The sequence below is a fragment of the Lynx rufus genome, unplaced genomic scaffold (genome assembly GCF_022079265.1).
Source record: "Lynx rufus isolate CCGP_SWC_20201006 ecotype Redwood Valley unplaced genomic scaffold, mLynRuf1.p SCAF_4, whole genome shotgun sequence".
NCBI lineage: Eukaryota > Metazoa > Chordata > Mammalia > Carnivora > Felidae > Lynx > Lynx rufus.
Window position 1 is genome coordinate 6,397,635 of NW_025814856.1, and position 24,537 is coordinate 6,422,171.

Below are 24,537 nucleotides of genomic sequence, written 5' to 3' on the forward strand. Positions count from 1 at the left end.
AGGTCAAACCTCACAGTTTCATGGGTTCAAGCCCTGCATTGGGCTCTGCGCTAGCAGCGTGGAACCTGCTTGAGATTCATTCTCTCCCCCCGCCCCCCTGCCAGTCCTCCACCCATGCTGTCTCTGTCTCAAAATAAATAAACTTAAAAACAAAAGACAGGGGGACCTGGGTGAATCAGTTGGTTAAGCATCTGACTTCAGCTCAGGTCATGATCTCACCCCGGTCAGGCTGTGTGCTGACAGCTGGGAGCCTGGAGCCTGCTTCAGATTTTAACTGCCTCTCCCTGCCCTTCCTCTTGCATGCGTGCGTTCGCACCTGCGCTGTCTGTGTGTCTGTCTGTCTGTCTCTCTGTCATATAAATAAACATTAAAAATAAATAATAAATAAAGGAGTGATCAGACATCACCTGGGAAATGGTAGAGGATTAGGAACTTGATCAGATATTGAGGGTGATCATGTAATTAAACTGACTTAATTAGGGTTCTTGCTAAAACTAGATTTTACAAGGAAGTGCACAGATAGTCTTAGGACACTGAATGGCAAATGCTAGACACTAATGCACACCATATGATTTGATATGAAGTTCAAAAACAGGCAGAATTACAGTTTTATAAGGCAGAATAGTGCTTCCATTTGGAGAGGAGAAAGGAGTAATTTAGATGAAGCATATGAGTGCTTCGGGTCAAGAAATTCATGATAGTGTACTGTACACTTATAATTCTGAACTTGTTTGAATGTATAATTCAAAATGTTTGAAAAAGGAACTCAACTATAATTTCTAAATGTTTGAAAGGACCAACAAAATGAACATAAAGCATAGGTAAGGGAGGAATAAAAGCAAAATTTAATGAAAAAAAAAGGTGAGGTTTTTTCAAAAAATAAATACATAAATAAATAAACTTTGGGCAGAGTCTGATTTAGCACTCCACCTACTCCATCCATCTTATACCTGTAAGACCTAGGGGAGAGGGTCACATCTTTTATGTGAGAGGTTTCTAAGCTGATTGATTCCCCATTGAAGTAGAGCAATATTTGAAATGTATTCTGAGTTTGTTTATTTTGTTTGTTTGAATTATGCTAGTGCTTTAGATCAAAAGTTGAATCTCACTTTTTAGGCAAGTCAGATGTTAGTTTTCAAGAGTTTTCTGAGAAATGATTGTTTTCCTGTTCTGTCTTTATCTTTCCCAGAGCTAGTCCTAAGTTTGATAAGAAAAATCCTTGGGTGTATGTGTATGTGTTGGGGGAGGCAGAGGATAATATTCCTGATCTGTTCATATTTTTTCCCTAGCACATATCACCAGCTGATAGAATACAAATTTATGTGTTTATTATCTGCTTGGCCCTTAGAAAGTGATAAAAAATCTAAGGTATGGGGCCTTTTCTGTTCACTGCTCTCTCCTCATTGCCTACTGTGTTATGTTGCAAAGAGAAGGACCTTCAAGATACTTGCATAATGAATGAAGGCATAGGCTGATGTAAGGATTTGAAGGCAACTGGGGCTAGGTGGTTTTGCCAGCTGGATGAGCTCAAAGATGTCTGAATTAAATAAACCATTTGTGCTGGGGATCCTCAAGAACACCCTTATGCTCTGCAATGCAGTAGGATGCACAAGACTCCTGCTGTTAAACCCGTTATGGTTTATTACAACCAAACGATACAGATTAGAATCAGCAAAGGGATAAGTAAGACACACAGGATTAATTCCAGGACAAACCAGGCACAGGCATCCAGGTGTCTTTTCCCAGTGCAGTCAAATGGGCATTGCTTAATATTCCTAGTAATAATAAATTACCAAGGAAGCTCACCTGATACAGTAGGCTGTTCAGTTGGGCTGTGGTAACAAAAATATAGATTGGGTGGCTTGTCAACAACAGAAGTTTCTCACAGTTCTGAAGGCTGGGAAAACTCAAGATCAAGATGCCAGCGGATTTGGTGTCAGGTTAGGACCCACTTACTGATTAATGAAGACAGTCTTCTCACTGTGTCATCACATGGCAGAAGGGGCAAGGTAGCTCTTTGGGGTCTCTCACAAAGGCACTAATCCCATAATTACCTCTCAGAGTCTTCACCTCCACAAACTGTCACACTGGGGATTAGGTTTCAATATATGAAGATGCAGGGAGGTGCAAACATTCAGTCTATAGCACCTGAGCTCTGGTGTCCTAAGGTTTTGTCGTGGGTCAGTCCTGTAGGCCTACACCACCTGCATGACTGACTTCAGCCACTTAGGCTCCAGCCTGAGTTCAGACTGTTAGAACATTGCCCAAAGCCTCAGGCGTATAAAAACATGTTTACCATAAATCACGTTGTTAGCCTAAACTGTCTGGAATTCACCCAGACTGGTATTGTGTGACCCGAGGCCTCAGGCATACAAAAACATTCTTACCAGGCAGGACAGTCCATGGACGTCTCCCACAAGCCCAGCCTAGAGTAGGTCTGAAGACAGGCCTTTCTCAGGAAAGTGCAGGATTTGAGCAACCCAGACCTGGGTTAATCATTTCTTGCACATCACCTTGTCACGGTCGTCCAGGTATGTTAGAGAGTAACAGTAACCTCAGGAGTTCAGGCTTTTGAGGTAGAGTAACCTGTATTCAGACTCTGGTTCTTCCTAATTGGTGATCTTGGGTCAGTGACTACGCCTGTCTCAATGTAGGTTGCCTCAACTGTTAAATGGCAGTAATAGTAACTATGTTGGTAATCCTTTGGGCTACCACTGCTGTGGCACATATTAGGTACTCCGTAAGTGGCGATTGTTATGTATATTTCTGTAGTATACTACTCTACAGTTTCTAACGGCTTTTATGTAATACAGCTTTATCTTTTGCAGAGAGCTGACTAATGAATAATGCTTCACGATAGCTGAGTGATGCCTGTTGCTTAAAGATTGATGGTACGTGGCGAGAATCCACTGGTACTTAATCAAGAGGAATTGAGATTGACCTCTCCGCTAAATTCAGACACCATCTTGAGGGACTTTGGGAACGAGAAGGGTTCAGTCAGATTCTACTGTCACACCCACAGGATGCCAGCCATTGATCTTTTCTCCTGTGGTAAGTCCTTTTTGATGCTCCTGTCAGAGACTGGTTTAAACTGGCCTGTGAACAGCCTGTCTTGTCAAGGTCTAAGCAGTCCTGTTTCTGTGCTAAGAGAGGGCTTAAGTAGATAAGAACATCCTGATGTCTGAATCCTTAGATTTGGGAAGGAGGGATAAGGATGTGGGAGATGTTCTGCTTAATCGACATGAGATTCTTTTTTTACATGAGATTCATTATTGTTGGCCAAAGAAAACAACAACTTTGGGGCACCTGGGTGGTCCAACTTCAGCTCAGGTCATAATCTCACAGTTCATGAGTTCAAGCCCCACGTTGGGATTCTCTCTCTCTCCCTCTCTGCCCCTGCCCCACTTCTGCTCTCTGTCTCTGTCTCTCTCTCTCTCTCTCAAAATAAGTAAGTAAACTTAGAAAAGAAAACAACGTCTTTACCTGTCTAAACTTTAAATTTCATTGTCTATAAAATGGGAATATTAAACTCTTCCTCCCAAAGCCCAAACCCTCCTTCTGGTTTCAGATGAGGCAGGCTGCTTAGCATGTGTGTCAACTCTGGAGTGGCTTCTAGGCTTGTGAGTAGAAACTTTGGGTAGCCTGGGTTCTCAGGTTTTATTTCTTCTTCCTAAGGTCATCTTTTTCAAGATTTTTTCTGTCTTCATGAGGAGAAATCAGAGGGAGAAAGGACAGTGACTAGGTGTCTGACAAATTATTCTCACGTAAGTACGAAGTTTATTCTTTTATAAAAGTACATGTTCTTCCTGCCAGATAGACCTGTTTTTTTCTAATAGAACACAGAGTTTCTTTGTGCATATAGGGCCTGCATAGGGACTGAATACCCAGCTAAATTTCCTCAGGTTTCAGGATATTTTATGTGGTTGACAGATGACATAAGGAGATGATACTATTATCGCAGTATCTACTAATTCAGTCCAACTCTCATTCATGTTGATTGTGTGCTCTTGTCTTGCTTTGATACTCTATGAGGGAGTGGACATGTATTTTTCAGAATTTGTGCTGTCCCTGGAGGAATGATTCATTCATTGCCAGCATTTATTGTGTCTGTAATGTACTCAGACCATGGTAAATCCTGTCATTAGAGAAAAATAAGATTAGAAAAGAGTACAATGTAGCTGTGGTGAGATACCTGCAGTCAGGTGAATGAGGTGCTCTTAAAGCTACATGACTGGATGAGCTCACCAGTGAATATGTCCAGGTAGAGAGGAGAATGGGCATGAGGACCATCAAGCCCTGGAAGAGATGATGGGAGAACATGGAAACCTGTCTAAGCTTTGGGTCTCCCATTCTCTTTCTCCAGTGAACATTGGTTTAGATGGCAATTGCTTGATGCCAGAATGTTTGTGATGGTTTAGGATCTGGTGATCCTTGAGGATGTGGCTGTGGAATTCACCCAGGAGGAGTGGACTTTGCTGGATCCAACTCAGAGAAACCTGTACAGAGATGTGATGCTGGAGAACCACAAGAATCTGGTTGCAGTAGGTAAGGCTGGTACCATTTCTTCATTTAGCTTTTTCTGGAAGAAATCTTTCCTTTTTTTTTTTTTTTTTAAAGGTAGGCTCCATGCCCATTGTGGGGCTTAAACTCAAGACCCTGAGATCAAGAGTCGCATGCTCTACCGACTGAGCCAGCCAGGCGCCCCTTGCTTAACTGTGTCCTAGTGTCTGTGCTGACTACTGGCAATGCAGTGGTAAAAAGAGCAGATGTTGTTTCTGCTCTCACTGACCTTACCTTGAAGTGACTTCCTCTTGAAAACGAAGATCTGTTCATTGTACTGGCCTTATTGTCTGTATGGATTGAAAGGCTTAGGACTTAAAAAACTTGTATACAAGTTTGAGCCTGGGTTTTAGGGGAAAGATCGGCACCTCTTTTGGTGAGCAATGAGGAAGTGTGTGCTTGTATTTTAGTTTCATTTGAAAGTTTATTGGTTTGAGAAAAAAAAAAAGAAAGTTTATTGGTTTGATAAAGTTGGCACAAACATTTTGTTTCTCAAGTTCTACCTGACTGTATCTGGTGTCCCTGCAGACAGAATCTTGATCCTGGTTTGTGGAACTATTTGTCATCCCTTGCATGTTCTTCTTACATCAAGTGTCTTCTTCTGAGAGCCAGGTGCTAGCTATGCAGACCTGTTCTGATCTTTCAGGTGGAACAAGAAGGAAAGCTGAGGATAGTGGGAGAAGTTCTGCAAAGTAAGGGAAAAGGGAGATGTGATTCTTTATGAAAAACAGCAGGAATCCATGAGAGCTGCAGTCCATTTGGAAATGTTAAACAGGAAGCTTTTGAAGATGGATTTTTCCTGAGAATGCTGGTACCTTTGGTTTCTGAGGTTCCTTGGGTCCTTCAAACTTCTCTTTAACTTTTCATCTACTTTCTGAAACTTCCTTTTGACCTGACAGTAAGATCTGTTTCTTCTTTAAATTCTGCATTTAGTTCTTCATTCATTTTCTTTCAACTTTGTTTTCCCGGTTATGTTGCTCTCTGTTCACCATCAGTCTCGACGTGTATAGAATCATTTCTTAGAGAATCACCTACCAGTTTGACCAGCACCCTTTTTCATTGCCAAACTCTTAAGATAGTCAGACTTTTCAATCTCTATATGTTCATGTCTTTTTTATTTTGTAATCTATATTAAGTCAGTCTTTGAAAATAAATAGGCATTGGTCTTTATTTTTAACAACTTCTTTCCATCATTTATTCCTCCAAGACCTTAATTTTTTTTTTAATCTTATTTCAGATTGGGAGATCTGTCTTAATACCAAATGGTCAGCACCTCAGCAGAATATTTTGCAGGGGAAAACACCCAATGGGTAGAAATGGTAAAATTCACAGTGTGTAATTCCTTGCCTTCCACAACAGTGGAAGTTTGGAAATTCCATAAGATAGAAAAGCAGCACAAAACCATAACAGACACTTGGGGCTAGTGTTATTCATCCTAAATGAAACTGTTTCTCATAGAGTCTCTGAGCATTATGAATTTGACAAGTACTTTAAACACTCCCCAAAATACATTCACACATTGTTAGCTCAATATTTCATATATAGAATTCAGATAAAGTTTTTGAAAAGTAATTTCATCTTGATCAGTTATCAGCTAAATGCTATAAGAATCCCTGTGAAAGTAAAGACTACAAAAGGAAAAAAAAAAAAAAAAGACTACAAAAGGAAAAAAAAAAAGACCTCAAAAGAACTTTTTAGCAGAATGGTCTCTTCATTCTGCTTGAAAGCACTCAGGTCTGGAACCATGCGTTGCATACAGTGAAAATGGAAGAGAAAACAAAAAACTTTAGTCATACTGATTGGTTTCCTCTATAGTGTAACAATTCAAGACAGAGGGGAGGATCTCTGAATGTAATAAAGCTGGAAAACTTTTATAAGACCTCACCAATCTGTTCATCAACAGGAGAGAAACACATTGGAGAGGAATTGTTTAACCGTTGGGAAGAAACCTTGAGTGAACACTGCTGCTTTAAGACTTACAAGAGAGCTCACAATAGAAAGAAAACTTGTGTGATCAGTGTGTAAAAGCCTTTACAAAGAACTCTGCCTTTAATCCATACAACAAAACTGATAATGGAGAGAACCCTCCTAACTGTAATCAGTGTGAAACACCTTAAGCCAAAATGCACATCTGGTTCACAAGAAACCTTGTACTCCAAAGAAACCTTATAAATGCACTGTCAGAAAGGAATTCTTTCTTCCTCACACCTTAGAGAATATTTAAGAATTCGTAGTGGAGAGAGGCCATATGCCTTTAAGAAATGTGGGAAAGCTATTTATCATTCTACAAGCCCTTTTGTACATGTGCAGATTCACAATAGAAAAAAGGTCCTATAAATCTAAAGAATGTGGGAAAACCTTTAGTTGATCTTCATATCTTATTCAACATTTAAGAACTCAAAGTGAATTAATGCCTGTGGAATGTAAGAAATTTGAGAAAGCTTTTTCTTGTTCCCTAGATCTTGCTAAACATGTACAATTTTATACTAGAGAGTAACATTATGTTTGCAAAGAGTGTAGTAAAGAGTTTACTTGTTTATCAAAACTGAATACTCACATGCAAAATCACACTGGAGAAAAACCACAAGTGTAGTAAATGTGAGAAAACCTTCACTGATTCTTCAGGTCTTGAAAAACACAGAGGAACTTACACTGGAGAGAAGCCTTATCAATGTGAGGAATGTGGAGAAGCGTTTGTTAGGTCATCACACTTTACTGTACATATAAGAACTCACACTGGTGAGAAGCCTTATCAATGTAAGGAATGTGGGAAAGAAAGCCTTTAGTAACTCATCTTGCTTTGAAAATCCCACGCAAACTCACCCTGAAATGAAACCCTATGATTGTAAGCAGTGTGGGAAAGCCTTTATTTGATTCTCCTTTCTTATTCAGCATTTAAAAATTCACAGTGTAGAAAGACATTTTGAATGTGAGGAATGTGGGAAATCACTTAGATATTCCTCATACGTTAGTCAACATGAAAGAACACATACTGGAGAGAAGCCATATGAATGTAAAAAATGTGGGAGAGCCTTCACTATTTCATCAGGCCTTACAGTACATGTGAGAACTCACACTGGTGAACGACCTTTTGAATGTAAGGCATGTGGGAAAGCCTTTACTCAACCCACATATCTTATTTGACATTTAAGAACTCACAGTGGGGAAAAGCCATATATAGATGAGGAATGTGGGGAAACGTTTAGTACTTCATGCCTTACTAAACGCATAAGAATTCACACTTGAGAGAAGCTTATGCTTGCAGAGCATGTGGGAAAGCCTTAAATACTTTTTCTTTTTAACTTGTACTAATTCATTATAAAGGTAACCTTATTATGAGGAATGTAGGAAGCCTTTAGCTCTGTCTTGTATTTTACTGTTCAGCTATGATTTCACAGTTGTGAAAAATCTTATAAATGTAAGAAGTGTAGGGTTTTTTTTGTTTTTTTTTGTTTGTTTGTTTTTAGTTTTATCCTTCATTTGGGGGAAATATGAAAGCACACATTTGGTTTGAAAATGTGTGCACACATTTGAAAGCACACTTAGGATTTGAAGAGATCCTATGACTGAAAGAGATATAGGAATGTCTTTGATCTTTGTTATTAGGAAACACAACTCACACTGGACAGGAATGGTAAATTATAAATGTAGGGAATGTGGAAAAAGGCTTTGTTAATTTTATTTTACGTGTAGTAAGTCATGTTAGATTATGAATGTAAAAGCAATACTTTCAGTAAATAACTTACATATATTTTTATAAAAATTGAAATCCTAAAAGGGTTTTTAAAATGAAAAGCCTTTGCTACAAAGGGTTTTTAAACAAAATCTAAAAGTATAAAAATTTTGGTATAGAGTACAAATTTTCACTTACTGCATATAAGAAAATTGATACTTGAAAACCAAGAAAAGCATTTTTATTTAAATGAGTTGCCTTTCTGTGTGTATGTCTTTTTTTCAAAGTAGACCCACAGTTTTAAAGACTAATGATGTTGAACATCTTTTCATGTACTTATCATCCATTTATTGTTGATGAAGTGTATGTTCAATATCTTTTTTCTTGTTAGAGTCTTTGGTTATTATTAAGTTTGGTTTTCTTAACAGGTTTATTGAGGTATAATTGCCGTGCAACAGATTGCACATATTTTAAGTGTACAGTTTAAGTTTTAATGCATGCACATATCCATGAAACCATCAGTTGTTTTCCTGTACACTAACAATGAACAAATAGAATTTGAAATTGCAAACACAATACTGTTCACACAACAAAATATGTACTAGATCTCTCTAGATCTAGAGGAATACTGCAAAATTCTGATGAGCAAAATCAAAGAACTGAATGAATGGAGAGATATTTAATGTTCATGGATATACTCAGTAATTGTCAAGGTGTTAGTTCTTCCCAATCTCACTAATGGGTTCAATCCAGACAAAATTCCAGCAACTTATTTTGTGGGGATTGACAAGCTGATTCTGATGTTTATATGAAGAAGCAAAAGACCCAGAATAGCTAACACAGCATTGAAAGAGAAGAACAAAGTTGGAGGACTGAAACTGCCTGCCTTCAAGACTTACTATAAACCTTGGGGCAGCTGGCTGCCTCACTAAGAAGAATGTGATCTTGGGGTCGTGAGTTTGAGCCCCACGTTGGGTGTAGAGATTACTTAAGATTAAAAAACTAGATTTACTATAAAGCTACATTAGTTAAAACAGTGTGGTATTGATAAAAGAATAGATCAATGGAACAGAACAGAGAGCTCAAATAGGCCACATAAATAGTCAACTGATCTCTGACAGAGGAGCAAAGGCAGTGGAATGGAGTAAAGATAATTCTTTCCAACATATGGTGCTGGAACAACCAGAAATCCACATGCAAAACCATGAATCTTTACAGTCTATATTTATAAAGATTAATTCAAGATGCATTATAGACCTAAGTAGAAAACACAAAACTATGAACTCCTAGGGGCGCCTGGGTGGCGCAGTCGGTTGAGCGTCCGACTTCGGCCAGGTCACGATCTCGCGGTCCGTGAGTTCGAGCCCCGCGTCAGGCTCTGGGCTGATGGCTCAGAGCCTGGAGCCTGTTTCCGATTCTGTGTCTCCCTCTCTCTCTGCCCCTCCCCCGTTCATGCTCTGTCTCTCTCTGTCCCAAAAATAAATAAACGTTGAAAAAAAAAATTAAAAAAAAAAAAACTATGAACTCCTAGAAGATAACATAGGAGAAAACCTGGATGTCCTTGGGTGTGGCAATCCTTTTAAAATATAACACCAAAATAAATAAATAAATAAATAAATAAATAAATAAACAAACAAACAAATAAAACACCAAAGGCATGATCCATAAAAAGAAATAATTGATAAACTGGACTTTATTAAAATTTAATATGCTCTGTGAAAGACCTTGTCAAGCAAGTGAGAAGACGCACAGGTTGGGAGAAAATATTTGCAAAAGACGTATTTGGGTAAAGGACTGTTATCCAAAGTATACAAAGAATATTAAAACAACAGTGAGAAAATAGCCTATTAATAATTGGTCAAAGACCTTAACAGACACTTCTCCACAGAAGATGTACAGATGGCAAATAAGCATTTATGAAAAGAGGCTCCACACCATATGTTACCAGAAAAATACAAGTTAAAAGGAGATCCCACTACACGTCTATGAGAATAGCCAAAATCTGGAACACTAACAGCGCCAAATGCTTTGCTGGTGGGAATACAAAATCGTACAGCCAGTTTGGAATAGTTTGGTGGTTTCTTATAAAACTAAACATACTCTTACCAAATGATCCAGTATCTAGGGTCCTTGGTATTTCCCCAGAGAAGTTGAAAACTTCTGTCCGTTCAGAAACCAGCACATGCATGGTGTTGGGTTTTTTTTGTTTTGTTTGGTCATGGATGTTTATAGCAGTTCTGTTCCTGATTGCCAAAACTTCAGTAGGCAAATGAATGTCTTCAGTAGGTAAATAAACAAACTGGTGCATCCAGACAATGGAATATCCAGCATTTGAAAGGAATGAACTATCAGGATTTGTAAAGACCTGGACACACCTTTCATACACATTACTAAATGAAAGAAGCCAATCTGGAAAGGTTATATCCTTTATGATTCCAACTCTATGACATCCTGGAAAAGGCAAACTTGGAGATCAGTGGTTGTCAAGAGTGGAGGGAGGTGGCTGGGGGTATGAATGGGCAAAGCACCTGGGATTTTGAAGGCAGTGAAAATACCTTGTATGATGCTATAGTGGTGAATATGACATTCTATATTTGTCGAAACCATAGAATGCACACCAAAAGTGAACCCCAGGGGACTGTGCCTGATTATGACATGTCAATGTTGGCTCATCAGTTGTAACAAATTAACCACTCAGGTATGAGATGTTAGTAATGGTAGAGGTTATGCATGTGTGGGGGCAGGGGTATATGGGAAATCTGTGTACCTTGCCCAGTTTCACTGAACCTAAAACTTGTTTAAAAAAAAAAGTCTTGGGGCGCCTGGGTGGCGCAGTCGGTTAAGCGTCCGACTTCAGCCAGGTCACGATCTCGCGGTCCGGGAGTTCGAGCCCCGCGTCGGGCTCTGGGCTGATGGCTCAGAGCCTGGAGCCTGTTTCCGATTCTGTGTCTCCCTCTCTCTCTGCCCCTCCCCCGTTCATGCTCTGTCTCTCCCTGTCCCAAAAATAAATAAATGTTGAAAAAAAAAATTTTTTTTAAAAAAAAGTCTTAAAGTGAATAGAGCTCTTGAACCCCCAAACTGTGGGCAGGGAGCAAGATGAAATAGGTCTCTAAAACTACTCAGTTAAAAATACGGTCCTACAGGAAAGCAAGTATGATTCAGGTAGCAGAACTCCGCAAAGAATCAATCATTCCTGTGGCTCAGTAGTGCTCCTTAAGGAATAGGCAAGATGTTCCTGTTTGACTTTCAGAATTGCTATGGACCATTGGCTGCAGTGGGTCTTCCATTCTTCCCACCGACCCACCCCCTTTCTTTCTATGATAAGCAGCCAGCATTTTATTATTTTTTTTAAGTTTATTTTTTTTTTCAGTCTTCTCTTCACCTAGTGGGGCTCAAACTCCCGACCCCAAGATCTAGAGTCATGTGCTCTTCCAACTGAGTTAGCCAGGTGCCTCCCACCCATTTCTTAATATGAATATCTCTTCTGATTATCCTTTCCTTCTCTCACAATTATATGTTGAGTGTGTGGGGAGTAAATAGCTTGTCTCTTTACTTCACAAATCTTCAAACTGAGAATAACATACTCAAGCCAAACCTTTTAAAATAGCCTTTTCCAGATTGGCCCTGACTTGGATGTTAAGATTCTGGACATAGAACTTGAGTCTGATACTATAGGCACAAGATTTTGGCATGGTTTTAATAGGCAATGACTATTGTATCTGTGGAGGTACATAAAAAATTTGTGGCAGATTGATGGTTTTAAAACATGGCCCACAAATTCTTTGACATTGTTGCCTTCCCTTGACTTTTACCTAGAGGAGTACAATATAAATGATGCCATATAATTTCCCAGTCTAGGCCATAAGGGGCCATGCAATTCCCTCCTGGTTATCTTTGCATGTTCTCTTTTGGGATACTCCCAGTTAGTATTCTTCCCTTGGAAACAAGGAGTTATGCTGTAACATGGAGGGGCTACATGGAGATGCTTCTCTCAGCAGTCCAGCTGCTCTCAGCCTTCTAGCCATTTCAAGGAAGGCACCAGATGCATGTATGAGTCCCCAGATGACTCCAGCCCTTGGCTTGAGCTGTGTGAGTCTTCCCAGGTAAGGAAGGCCCTGGTCATTGTAGGGCAGAGACAAGCCATTCATTCATTCCCACTGCATCTTGTCCAAATTCCTGACCTATGATCTGTGAAAATAACAGAATGGTGGTGGTTCCACACCAGCACTTTTCAAACTTTTTGACTTTAGGACTCCTTTATACTCTTAAAATTGAGCATCTTGGGGCACCTGGGTGGCGCAGTCGGTTAAGCGTCTGACTTCAGCTCAGGTCACGATCTCGCGGTCCGTGAGTTCGAGCCCCGCATCGGGCTCTGGGCTGATGGCTCAGAGCCTGGAGCCTGTTTCCGATTCTGTGTCTCCCTCTCTCTCTGCCCCTCCCCCGTTCGTGCTCTGTCTCTCTCTGTCTCAAAAATAAATAAACGTTAAAAAAAAATAAAATAAAATAAAATTGAGCATCTTTATTTTATGGGCATTGTATCTATGAGTATTTGACATATTAGAAAATAAGACATGTTTTAAATTTTTATAACTGATTTCATAGTGTACCTTTTATGAATAACTTTTTCAAAATGATAATAAATGTGAGAAGTGAGAGTCTCTTCTTGTCCAAACTTCAGTGAGGGTCCTGAACCTTCTCCTGGGTCCATCTGTGCACTTCCTTGTAAAATCCAATTATAGCAAGAACCATGCTAACTCAGCAAGAGTTTCCCATTCTCCATTAATGAGCATTCTTGATACCTAGTTGGGTTCCTCATCCTCCACCGTCCTTCCGGTGGTTTCTAATCACCCTGGCCTGTCTTCAGCAAAGATTCTGTTAGGTCAGTTCAGCCAGAATCCCCCTTACCCCTGATCTTTTCTCAATAATTTTCCGCCCACTGACCTGTGTATCCTGTTCCTTGGCTGTAAGTTCCAACTTACCCATGCTGTATTCAGACTTAAGCCCAATCACTCCCCTTCCCCCTCACTGCAAAGTCTTGTTGCAGTGGTCCCTATACCTGTCTCAATGGCTGAAAAAAGTCCACTTTACCATCTTTAACAGGTGTCTTTAAGTATTTTCTCTTCCTTACCAGATGAGTGACAAGTTTTACAAAAAAATTTTATAAATCATTTTGCCTAGCTTAATGACAACTGGAGTCTCGTACCTGCTTCTGAATTCAGTTTTTTCCCATAAGTTGTTTCGGATGAAGTACGTATAGAAAATTCGGTTTCAGTGAGATATATAATTGGAAAAAAGAAGTATTTTCAGATAATTTTGGATATTTGATACTTCACCAGAACTCAACTAATGTAGTTTCTTAAAGATCAGTTGCACTGTGAAGTATGAAGTTCTGTCAGTGAATTCTTCCTATTCTGTTACATTAAAGTCCATTGATTTTTCTTGTATTTTGAAACGATATTTTACCCATGCGCGACCTTGTGCCATCACATGTTAGTCATATGGGAAGTAGTTCACTACGTTATGCATATTTTTCAAATGTTGGCCTATTTTATTATCCAGCATCAAGCATCATACACTAATACAATTATTGATCATAGCAGAAAGGTTTGTAAATGTTAAGAAACAGCCAACATCATGGTCCCAGGTATATATTTTCTAAATTTTCTGTTGCCTCAAGGACATTTTTAAGGAAAACTGGATTTTTTATTTCTCATGAATATGTGGCAATAAGGAATACAATGTGGCACTTGCCGCCACTGCCTTGATTTCTGCTAAGGTGCCAGCACTTTTACCCACCATTGCTTTTATATCATCAATACAAATGTCAACACGATGAAAAGGTAAATAATAGAACTATTTTAACAATAGTCTTGGCCTCACAGACTGAAAGTGTCTGGGGTCCCTCAGCAGGCTGGCAGCCACATTTTGAGAACCGCTGTTATGTATGACCATGTTTGGAGTGGTTTGTTATACTGCAGAAATAACTATAACAGCCTTAACTCTCTTCTTCATTATTAGTCTCTTCAGTGGTCTGAACTATTAACTGGGAAAATCCCAGGGTTCCAGTGTGCTTCAGAAATTGGATTTCTTTTTGCCCAAGTAGAGTATGTGTGTTAAGGGCTCAGACTGGAGCCTGACTAGAGCTGGAGTGTGGGTCCTTTCCCTTGTTGCTTTTGAGCTGTGTGTTTGGGGTACTTCCTTAGCCTCTCCTAAGCCCCATTTCCGTTTGTTAAATGAGACCATTAATACGTCAGATGCTTTTGTTACTAAATACCTCAGAAACAGATTTCTAACAGTCTTGACTTAAAAGGGCTGGTGATAGCTCACAGTTATTTTGCACTTACGGTGTGCCCTGAAAGCTTTCCATGGATTGAGTCACTTCATCACAGCTCTCTGAGGGAGCCTCTGTTCTTATTCTGTTTTATGTGATTTATATGACATGAAGTATCCTCTATCATTTCTGTTGGATTCTAGTTCAGTGTTTCACTTTAAACCATGCAGTTTTTAGAGCTAACAGGAACCCTAGTCACTGACTCCAGGCTTTGTGGCCTCATCCAGAATTAACAATAGCCAAATTGTGTTCCTCCAGGTTCTGTATTACAAGTGGACAGATTTTCAGAATTATTGTGTTCCTCTGGGCAGAGAACTCACAATTAGAACACAGGTATCTCCACACAGAAACCCATTGTTGATGTTGCAGCTGACCCAGAACTGCCAGCAGAACTGAATCTGCCCTTGCTTTCAAGATGTGGCCAACAACTGATTGTAAAGAATGTGAAACACGCATTTTTTTTTTTAATTTTTTTTTTCAACATTTATTCATCTTTGGGACAGAGAGAGACAGAGCATGAACGGGGGAGGGGCAGAGAGAGAGGGAGACACAGAATCGGAAACAGGCTCCAGGCTCTGAGCCATCAGCCCAGAGCCTGACGCGGGGCTCGAACTCCCGGACCGCGAGATCGTGACCTGGCTGAAGTCGGACGCTTAACCGACTGCGCCACCCAGGCGCCCCGAAACACGCATTTTGACGAAAGTGAATAGTTAGGACAGTAGACAGTCGTAGGCTGGGTCTTGACAGGAATGAAGACAAGCCCGTGGTTTTGCAGCTGTGAATGAATAATTTTTATGAGTTTTTTTTAATAGTTTTAATAATTTTTATCTCCCTATTTTTACTCCTCCCATTTATTTCCCCTCTCTTATTGTGGAAATTACACAGCAAATTTCATCCATTTGATTTCACATCATGTACAGTCTTTTTGTTGTTTTTCTAAGTTTATTTATTTTGAGAGAGAGAGACAATGTGAGTGGGGGAGAGGCAGAGAGCAAGGAGGAGAGAATCCCAAGCAGGCTCCCCTCTGTCAGCACAGAGCCCGATGTGGGTCTCCATCTCTATGAAACTGTGAGATCATGACCTGAGCCTAAACCAAGAGTCGGACCCTCAACCAACTGAGCCACCCACACGTCCCTATACAGTCTTGTTAGACATCAAATATTTCAGAATATGAGTATGACAATAATTAAGGACATGATTTTATTATTATTAAATAAGGACATTATTATTATTATTATTATTAAGCCACTTACTCACTAGATCCCAAGATAAACCTGAAAACTCCCCCCAGTGGTTGGTCGCAGAGACCTATTAAGTCAGAGTAAAATCATATCAGAACAAGACTGACCTTTTTGCTTCTTAGTAGTTGTTCAGATTTAGAGCCACAAAAACTCCAGGAGAAATAAAAGGGATGTATATTTTCTCCTTTGTTTTGGCACTAGTAACAGTACAAATAAATGATTTAATTTCAGGTTATCCCAGTTATATGTGTTGATTTTCAGGAATCTCAAGAAAATGAAAAATTTGTTACTGTCATCAAGAGTATATCTGTCTATTATAAAAAAAAACTTAGCATTTGACAAGGGAAGGTAGATAATTTTAAAGTATACATGAGAGGGACGCCTGGGTGGCTCAGTCGGTTGAGCGGCCGACTTCGGCTCAGGTCACGATCTCACAGTCCATGAGTTCGAGCCCCGCGTCGGGCTCTGTGCTGACAGCTTGGAGCCTGGAGCCTGTTTCGGATTCTGTGTCTCCCTCTCTCTGACCCTCCCCCATTCATGTCTCTCTCTGTCTCAAAAATAAATAAGCATTAAAAAAAAAATTTTTTTTTAATAAAAAAAAATAAAGTATACATGAGCATTTAATGAAGCCAGAAGTTTTAGTTTTGGAATCCTGAAATCCCTCAGGTTTAGTTTTTGGAAATTTGTATTGAAATACGTCTCCGTTCTTACCCCATATGTGGTACAATGATCTTGGTATTAGTGGTGAGGGGGACTTTTTTTTTTTTTTTTTAATGTTTGTTTATTTGAGAGAGAGTGAGCAGGGGAGGGGCAGCACTGACAGCAGAGAGCCCAGTGCAGGGCTCGAACCCAGGAACCGCAAGATCATGACCTGAGCCAAAGTTGGATGCTTAACTGACTGAGCCACTGAGGTATTTTTGTTTTTTAAACAAAAATTCTGGGGCACCTGGGTGGCTCAGTTGAGCGTCCAACTTCAGTTCAGGACATGATCTCACAACTCGTGAGTTCGAGCCCCATGTCAGGCTCTGTGCTGACAGCTCAGAGCCTGGAGTCTGCTTCAGATTCTGTGTCTCCCTCTCTCTCTGCCTCTAACCCACTCGCATTCTGTCTCTCTCAAAAATAAATAAACGTTGAAAAAAAAATTTTTTTAAGAAAATTCTAAAGTAGAAATTTTTTTTTTTTGATCTGAAAATTTGGTCAGTAATAATGCACAGATTGGAAATACAGAGGTTTCTAATCAAAGAAGAGTTACCCATTGAGATTGAAGGCTTGTTTTCAGTTTGAGGTCTTTTTTTTTTTTTTTTTTTTTTTTTAAGAGCTCAAAGATTCTAGGCAAATGCATGGCAAAGTGTTCCTGGATTTGTAGGAGCCTATGGTGGGTTGGTATAAATGTAGTTATTCTAACATGACTTTTACAAATGCTTGTGAGGAAATCTCCAGCATTTCTACACTGCTTACCCCAAACCTAACTGGACTGTCAAAGCCCATAAGGTTCCCAGTAAGAGAAGCCTATGTCATTAGTTCTCAAATGAGATTCATACAAATGGGAAATTCACATCTGGTGCAGTAGTTTTATGCCAACCCCATTCATGTCCCCAGGTTCTGCTTGGCACTTTGAAGGCATCTTGTGTGGGTTCCCTCCACTTACCTTTGACATAAAAATCGGTGCAACACCCCACACCCACTCCCCTGCCCCAAATGTTTGCATCCATGGGAGGTGGGGTCAGCCCTTGGTAGTCTTTTGAGTAGAAGAACATTGAGGTGAGGGTCCAGGATTGTTCACTGTAGCAGAAGGGAGCAGAGCAGGCAGTGAGAAGAGACATTCCACTCTCTGAATTTCTGGACCATTTGGTTCTCTGGAATTTCCTTCCTCCCTGCCCCTCCTCAGAAAAAGTTAAATCAAGGAATCCGATTTCATTAGTGAACTCTTATCTAGCTGTATTTTTATGAATAAACAGCCTGACCTCTGCATCTGCAGGTGCACCTTTGTCACGACCTCTAGAAATGAGAGGTCCTGGGTTTCCAGTGCAGTGCATAAGCAGATGGTCAGGATAGAGTTATTGGCCAAAGCTGTGTGTTGGCGGGGAGCTCATGAGGGCTAGGGCATTTTACTTCTGTCACAAAATATTCTTTGTCCACAGAACAAAGCCAAGAATCAGTGATCAGTAAATGTGTGTAAGCATCCTCATAGTTCACCTAACAGTACCGTGTCTCGCTATGCTCATTATGTAGTGAAGAAAAGAACCTAGAACCTAGAACCTTAAATAATCTCTATACCCAGCGAGGTGCTTGACTTTACAACTTCGAGATTGAGTCACATGCTCCACTGACTGAGCCTGCCAGGCTCCAGAAAACTTGCCATTTTAAAAACATGGTTCTGATCTGTAAACTTAATATTAGTAATAGAGTCCCTGGCACTTAAAGGGCCTTCAGTTTACTGGCAGGTATTTTCTGGAGCTGGTCTGCCTGAGAAGCACAGCCCACCAGGAGGTATTGAGATTTCTTTTAACCACAGATCTCCACTTCTAGGTACCACCATTAAATAATATTAACAATAGTCCTCTTAATTATTCTTAAATCCTTCTGTGTCCAGGCAGATGTTTTATTCATGGGGGTGTCAAGAAAAGGCTCAACAAGGGGCTATGGAGGTTTTTATAAATCCTGAGTTTGGAGTGTCTAAATGTAGTAATAACCCCAAAGCACCTTAAAAATGTATCCTTTTCTCTACTACCAGATTGGGATTCTTTTACATTTTTAAGCTTTTCATATGGGAATTTTGAAGCACACACAAAAATAGTATAGTGCATCCTCCAGTCATCAACACTCAGCTGTGACAATTACCAATATTTTACCAATCTCGGATCATCTTGACCTGACTGTATAATACACTCTACACATGTGGCTATTTAATTTTTTTGAGATTTTATTTTTGAGTAATCTCTACACCTAATGTGGGGCTCAAACTTGCAATCCCAAGATCAAGAGTCACACGCTCCACCGACAGACCCAGCAGGGCACCCCTTTGGCTATTTAAGTTAAAATATCAATTACTTAAATCGCACTAGCCTCATTTCAAGGGCTCAAAGCCGTATGTGACTGGTGGCTACTGTATTAGGGCAGGTAATCATGTTGGACAGTGCTGGTAACCTGTCCACCTGCTTTTTCTTATTTCTGGAGATTTTTAAAATTTTTTTTAAAGCAAATTTCAGAAATCATGTCCTTTCATCAGTACTATGCATCTGTTTTCTCATCTGGCAAACTCCAAAGTTCTCTGATTGTATCCAGAATATCTTTTTACAGTCGGTTTATTCAAATCAGGATGGTATCAGGGCCACCACATTTTTTCATTTAAATTCAAGTTACTTGGGGCGCCTGGGTGGCGCAGTCGGTTAAGCGTCCGACTTCAGCCAGGTCACGATCTCGCGGTCCGGGAGTTCGAGCCCCCCGTCGGGCTCTGGGCTGATGGCTCAGAGCCTGGAGCCTGTTTCCGATTCTGTGTCTCCCTCTCTCTCTGCCCCTCCCCCGCTCATGCTCTGTCTCTCTCTGTCTCAAAAATAAATAAACGTTGAAAAAAAAAAAATCAAAGTACTTCTTCCTCTTTAAAAAAAAAAAAAAAAAAAAAATTCAAGTTACTTAACATATAGTGTAGTATTTGTTTCAGGGGTAGATTCATCACTTACACTTACATAAGTGCCCTCCTTAATGCCCGTCACCCATTTAGCCCATCCCCCAAACCATCTCCCCTCCAGAAACCCTCAGTTTGTGCTCTGTAGTTAAGAGTCTCTTATGGTTTGCTTCCCTCTCTCTTTTTATCTTCTTTTTCCTTCCTTTCCCCTATGTTCATGTGTTGTGTTTCTTAAATTCCATATATGAGGGAAATTATATATTTGTCTTTCTCTGACTGATTTCATTTAGCATTATACTCTAGTTCTATCTATGTTGTTGTAAATGGAAAGATTTCAAATTTTTTGACTGCTAAGTAATATTCCACTGTATACACATACCACATCTTCTTTATCCATTCACCCATCGATGGACATTTGACTCTTTCCATCCTTTCGCTATTGTTGATAGTGCTGGTATAAACACTGGGGTGCATGTGCCCCTTCGAAACAGCATAGCTGTATCCCTTGGATAAATACCTAGTAGCGCAATTGCTGGGTCAATTCAATAGGGTAGTTCTATTTTTAATTTTTTGAGGAACCTCCATACTGTTCTCCAGAGTGACTGCACCAGTTTGCATTCCCACCAACAGTGCAAAAGGATTCCACTTTCTCCGAATCCTTTCCAACATCTGTTGCTCCTTGAGTTGTTAATTTTAGCCATTCTGACAGGTATGAGATGATATCTCATTGTGGTTTTGATTTGTATTTCCCTGATTATGACTGATGTTGAACATCTCTTCATGTGTCTGTTGTAGCATCTGGATTCTTCATTGGAAAAGTGTCTGTTTATGTCTTCTGCCCATTTCTTCACTGGATTATTTGTTTTCTGGGTGTTGAATTTCTTAAATTCTTTATACACTTTGGATACTAACCCTTTATCCAGTTTGTCATTTGCAAATATTTTCTTCTATTCCATCGGTTGCCTTTTAGTTTTGTTGATTGTTTCTTTCCCTGTGCAAAAGTTTTTTGTCTTGATGAGATCCCAATAGTTCATTTTTACTTTTGTTTCCCTTGCCTCCTGAGACGTGTCTAGTGAGAAGTTGCTGTGGCTGAAGTCAAAGAGGTTGCTGCCTATGTTCTCCCCTAGGATTTTGATGGTTTCCTGTCTCATATTTAGGTCTTTCATCCATTTTGAATTTATTTTTGTGTATGATGTAAGAGCGTGGTCCAGTTTCATTCTTCTGCATGTCTCAGTCCAGTTTTCCCAGCACCATTTGCTGAAGAGACTGTCTTTTTTCCATTAGATATTTCTTTCTGCTTTGTCAAAGATTAGTTGGGCATACATTTCTGGGTCCATTTCTGGGTTCTCTATTCTGTTCTTGATCTCTGTGTCTCATTTTGTGCTACTGCTATACTGTCTTGATAATTATAGCTTTATAATACAGCTTGAAGACCAGAATTATGATGCCTCCAGCTTTGGTTTTCTTTTTCATCATTACTTGGCTATTTGGGGTCTTTTGTGGTTCCATACAAATTTTAGAATTGTTTGTTCTAGCTCTGTGAAGAATCCTGGTGTTATTTTGATAGGGATTGCATTGAGTGTGTAGATTGCTTTGGGTAGTATTGGGATTTTAACAATATTTGTTATTCTAATCCATGAGCATGGAATGTTTTTTTTCCATTTCTTTGTGTCTCCTTCAGTTTCTTTCATAAGCTTTCTATAGTTTTCAGCATACAGCTTTTGTACCTCTTTGGTTAGGTTTATTCCCAAGTATCTTTCGGTTTTTGATGTAATTGTAAATGGGATCAATTCCTTGATTTCTCTTTCTGCTGCTCTATTATTGGTGTATAGAAATGCAGGTGATTTCTGTAGACTGATTTTATAGTCTGCGACTTTAGTGAATTAATGTATCAGCTCTTGCAGTCTTTTGGTGGAGTCTTTCGAGCTTCCCATGTAGAGTATCATATCATCTGCAGAGTGAAAGTTTGACTTCTTGGCTGCCAATTAGATGCCTTTTATTTCTTTTTGTTGTCTGATTGCTGAGGCTAGGACTTCCAGTACTATATTGAACAACAGTGGTGAAAGTGGATATCCCTGTCATGTTCCTGACCTTAGAGGGAAAGCTCTCAGTTTTTCCCCATTCAGGATGATATTAACTGTGGGTCTTTCATATATTGCCTTTATGATCTTAAGGTATGTTCCTTCTATCCCTACTCTCTTGAGGGTTTTTATCAAGAAAGGATGTTGTATTTTGTCAAATGCTTTTTCTGCATCTATTGAGAATCATATGTTTCTTATCCTTTCTTTTATTAATGTGGTGTGTCACTTTGATTGACTTGCAAATACTGAATCAGTCCTGCAGCCCAGGAATAAACCCCACTTGATCATGGTGTGGATAATTAATTTAATGTACTGTTGAATTTATTTTGCTAGTATCTTGTCAAGAATTATTGCACCCAGCATCATCAGGGATATTGGCCTGTAATTCTCCTTTTCAGTGGGGTCTAAGTCTGGTTTTGGAATCAAGATAATGCTGGTTTCATAGAATGAATTTGGAAGCTTTCTTTCCATTTCTGTTTTTGGAACCGTTTAAGAATAGGTATTAACTCTGCTTTAAATGTCTGATAGAATTCCCCTGGGAAGCCATCTGGCCCAGGACTCTTGTTTGTTGGGAGATTTTAGATAACTAATTCATTTATTTTCTGGTTATGGGCCTGTTCAAATTTTCTATTTCTTCCTGTTTCAGTTTTGATAGTTTGTATGTTTCTAGGAATTTGTCCATTTCTTCCAGATTGCCCAGTTTGTTGGCATATAATTTTTCATAGTGTTCTCTTATAATTGTTTGTATTTCTGTGGAGTTGTTTGTGATCTCTCCTCTTTCACTTTTGATTTTGTCAATTTGGGTCCTTTCTCATTTTGAGAAGTCTGGCTAGGAGTTTATCAATTTTGTTAATTCTTTCTTTTTTTTTTAATTTTTAAATTAAAAAAATTTTTTAAATTTATTTTTGAAGGAGAGAGAGACAGAGCATGAGCGAGGGAAGGGCAGAGAGAGAGAGAGGGAGACAGAATTCGAAGCAGGCTCCAGGCTCTGAGCTGTCAGCACAGAGCCCAATATGGGACTTGAACTCACGAAATTTGAGATCATGACCTGAGCAGAAGTTGGACATTTAACCAGCTGAGCCACCTAGGTGCCCCTAAATTTTTTTTAATGTTTATTTATTTTTGAGAGAGAGACAGAGAGAGAGTACGAGCAGGGGAGAGGCAGAGAGAGAGAGAGAGAGACACAGAATCTGAAGCAGGCTCCAGGCTCTGAGCTGTCAGCACAGAGCCGGACCCGGGGCTTGAACTCACAAACCATGAGATCATGACCTGAGCCCAGGTCCGCCACTTAACTGACTGAGTACCCCGATTTTGTCAGTTCTTTGAAAGAACCAACCAACAACCAGTTTTGTTGATCTGGTTTTCCTATTTCTATATTATTTATTTCTGCTCTAATCCTTATAATTTCCCTCCTGCTGGCTTTAGGCTTTATTTGCTGTTCTTTTTCTAGCTCCTTCAGGTGTAAGGTTAGATTGTGTATTTGGGACCTTTCTCACTTCTTGAGATAGGCCTGAATTGCAATATACTTTCTTCTTAGGATTGTATTTGCTGCATTCCAAAGGGTTTGGATTGTCGTGTTTTCATTTTCATTGGTTTCCATGTACTTTTATTCTTGAATTTCCTGGTTAACCCATTCACTCTTTAGTAAGATGTTATTGAACCTCCATGTATTTGAGGGCTTTCAAAATTTTTTCTTGTGGTTGACTTCAAGTTCATAGTATTGTGATCTAATAATATGAATGGTATGATCTCAGTCTTTTTGTACCTGTTTAGGACTGGCTTGTGATCCAGTATGTGATCTATTCTGGAGAATGTTTCATGTGCACTCGAGAAGAATGTGTATTCTGCTGTTTTAGGATGAAATGTTATGAATATATCTATGAAGTCTCTCCAGCCCTGTGTGTCATCCAAAGCCAGTTTCCTTGTTGATTTTCTGCTTAGATGATCTGTCCATTGTTGTAAGTGGGGTGTTGAAGTCCCCTACTATTATTGTATTATTATCAACTAGTTTCTTCATGTTTGTGATCAATTGATTTATATATGTGGTTTCTCCCACTTTGGGGGCATAAATATTTACAGTTGTTAGATCTTCTTGATGAATAGACCCCTTAGTTATGATATAATGCCCTTCTTCATCTCCTGTTATAGTCTTTGTTTTAGAATCTAGTTTGTCTGATATAAGTATGGCTACTCTGGCTTTCCTTTGACATCCATTAGCATGATAGATGGTTCTCCATCCCCTCACTTTCAATCTGCAGGTGTCTTTAGGTCTAAACTGAGTCTCTTGTAGGCAGCAAATAGATGGATTTTTTTTTTTAATTTTTTTTTCAACCTTTATTTATTTTTGGGACAGAGAGAGACAGAGCATGAACGGGGGAGGGGCAGAGAGAGAGGGAGACACAGAATCGGAAACAGGCTCCAGGCTCTGAGCCATCAGCCCAGAGCCTGACGCGGGGCTCGAACTCACGGACCGCAAGATCGTGACCTGGCTGAAGTCGGATGCTTAACCGACTGCGCCACCCAGGCGCCCCTAGATGGATTTTTTTTAATCCATTCTGATACACGTGTCTTTTGAAAAAAAATTTTTTTTTTAACATTTATTTATTTTTGAGACAGAGAGAGAGCATGAACAGGGGAGGGGCAGAGAGAGAGGGAGACACAGAATCTGAAACGGGCTCCAGGCTCTGAGCTGTCAGCACAGAGCCCGACGCGGGGCTCGAACTCACGGACCGCGAGATCGTGACCTGAGCTGAAGTCGGATGCCCAACTGACTGAGCCACCCAGGCGCCCCCACGTGTCTTTTGATTGGAGCATTTAGTCCATTACATTCAAGGTGATTATTGAAAGATATGAATTTAGTGCCATTGTGTTGCTTGCAGAGTTGGTGGTTTTGGTGATGTTCTCTGGTCCTTTGTAGCTTTTTCGCTTTGGTCTTTTTTTTTTTTTTTTCCTTCCACTCAGAGAGTCCCCCTTAAAATTTCTTACTGATTTAGTGGTCTCAAACTCCTTTAGCCTTTGTTTGGGAA

At 39.7% G+C, this 24,537-nt stretch overlaps 1 protein-coding gene and 1 pseudogene across 2 annotated transcripts in view; both read left to right on the forward strand.

The window, feature by feature from the left end:
- Positions 1 to 2,888: 2,888 nt before the first annotated feature.
- Positions 2,889 to 24,537, forward strand: part of LOC124523297 (zinc finger protein 426-like) — a 33,348-nt gene continuing 11,699 nt past the window's right edge. For both annotated transcript variants that reach the window (XM_047095159.1, XM_047095160.1), the window contains exons 1-3: positions 2,889 to 3,051; positions 3,676 to 3,764; positions 4,419 to 4,545. In XM_047095159.1, the coding sequence (XP_046951115.1) occupies positions 2,889 to 3,051; positions 3,676 to 3,764; positions 4,419 to 4,545 (379 nt within the window). The remainder of the gene's footprint in view (positions 3,052 to 3,675; positions 3,765 to 4,418; positions 4,546 to 24,537) is intronic.
- Positions 5,823 to 8,222, forward strand: LOC124524976 (zinc finger protein 559-like; annotated as a pseudogene).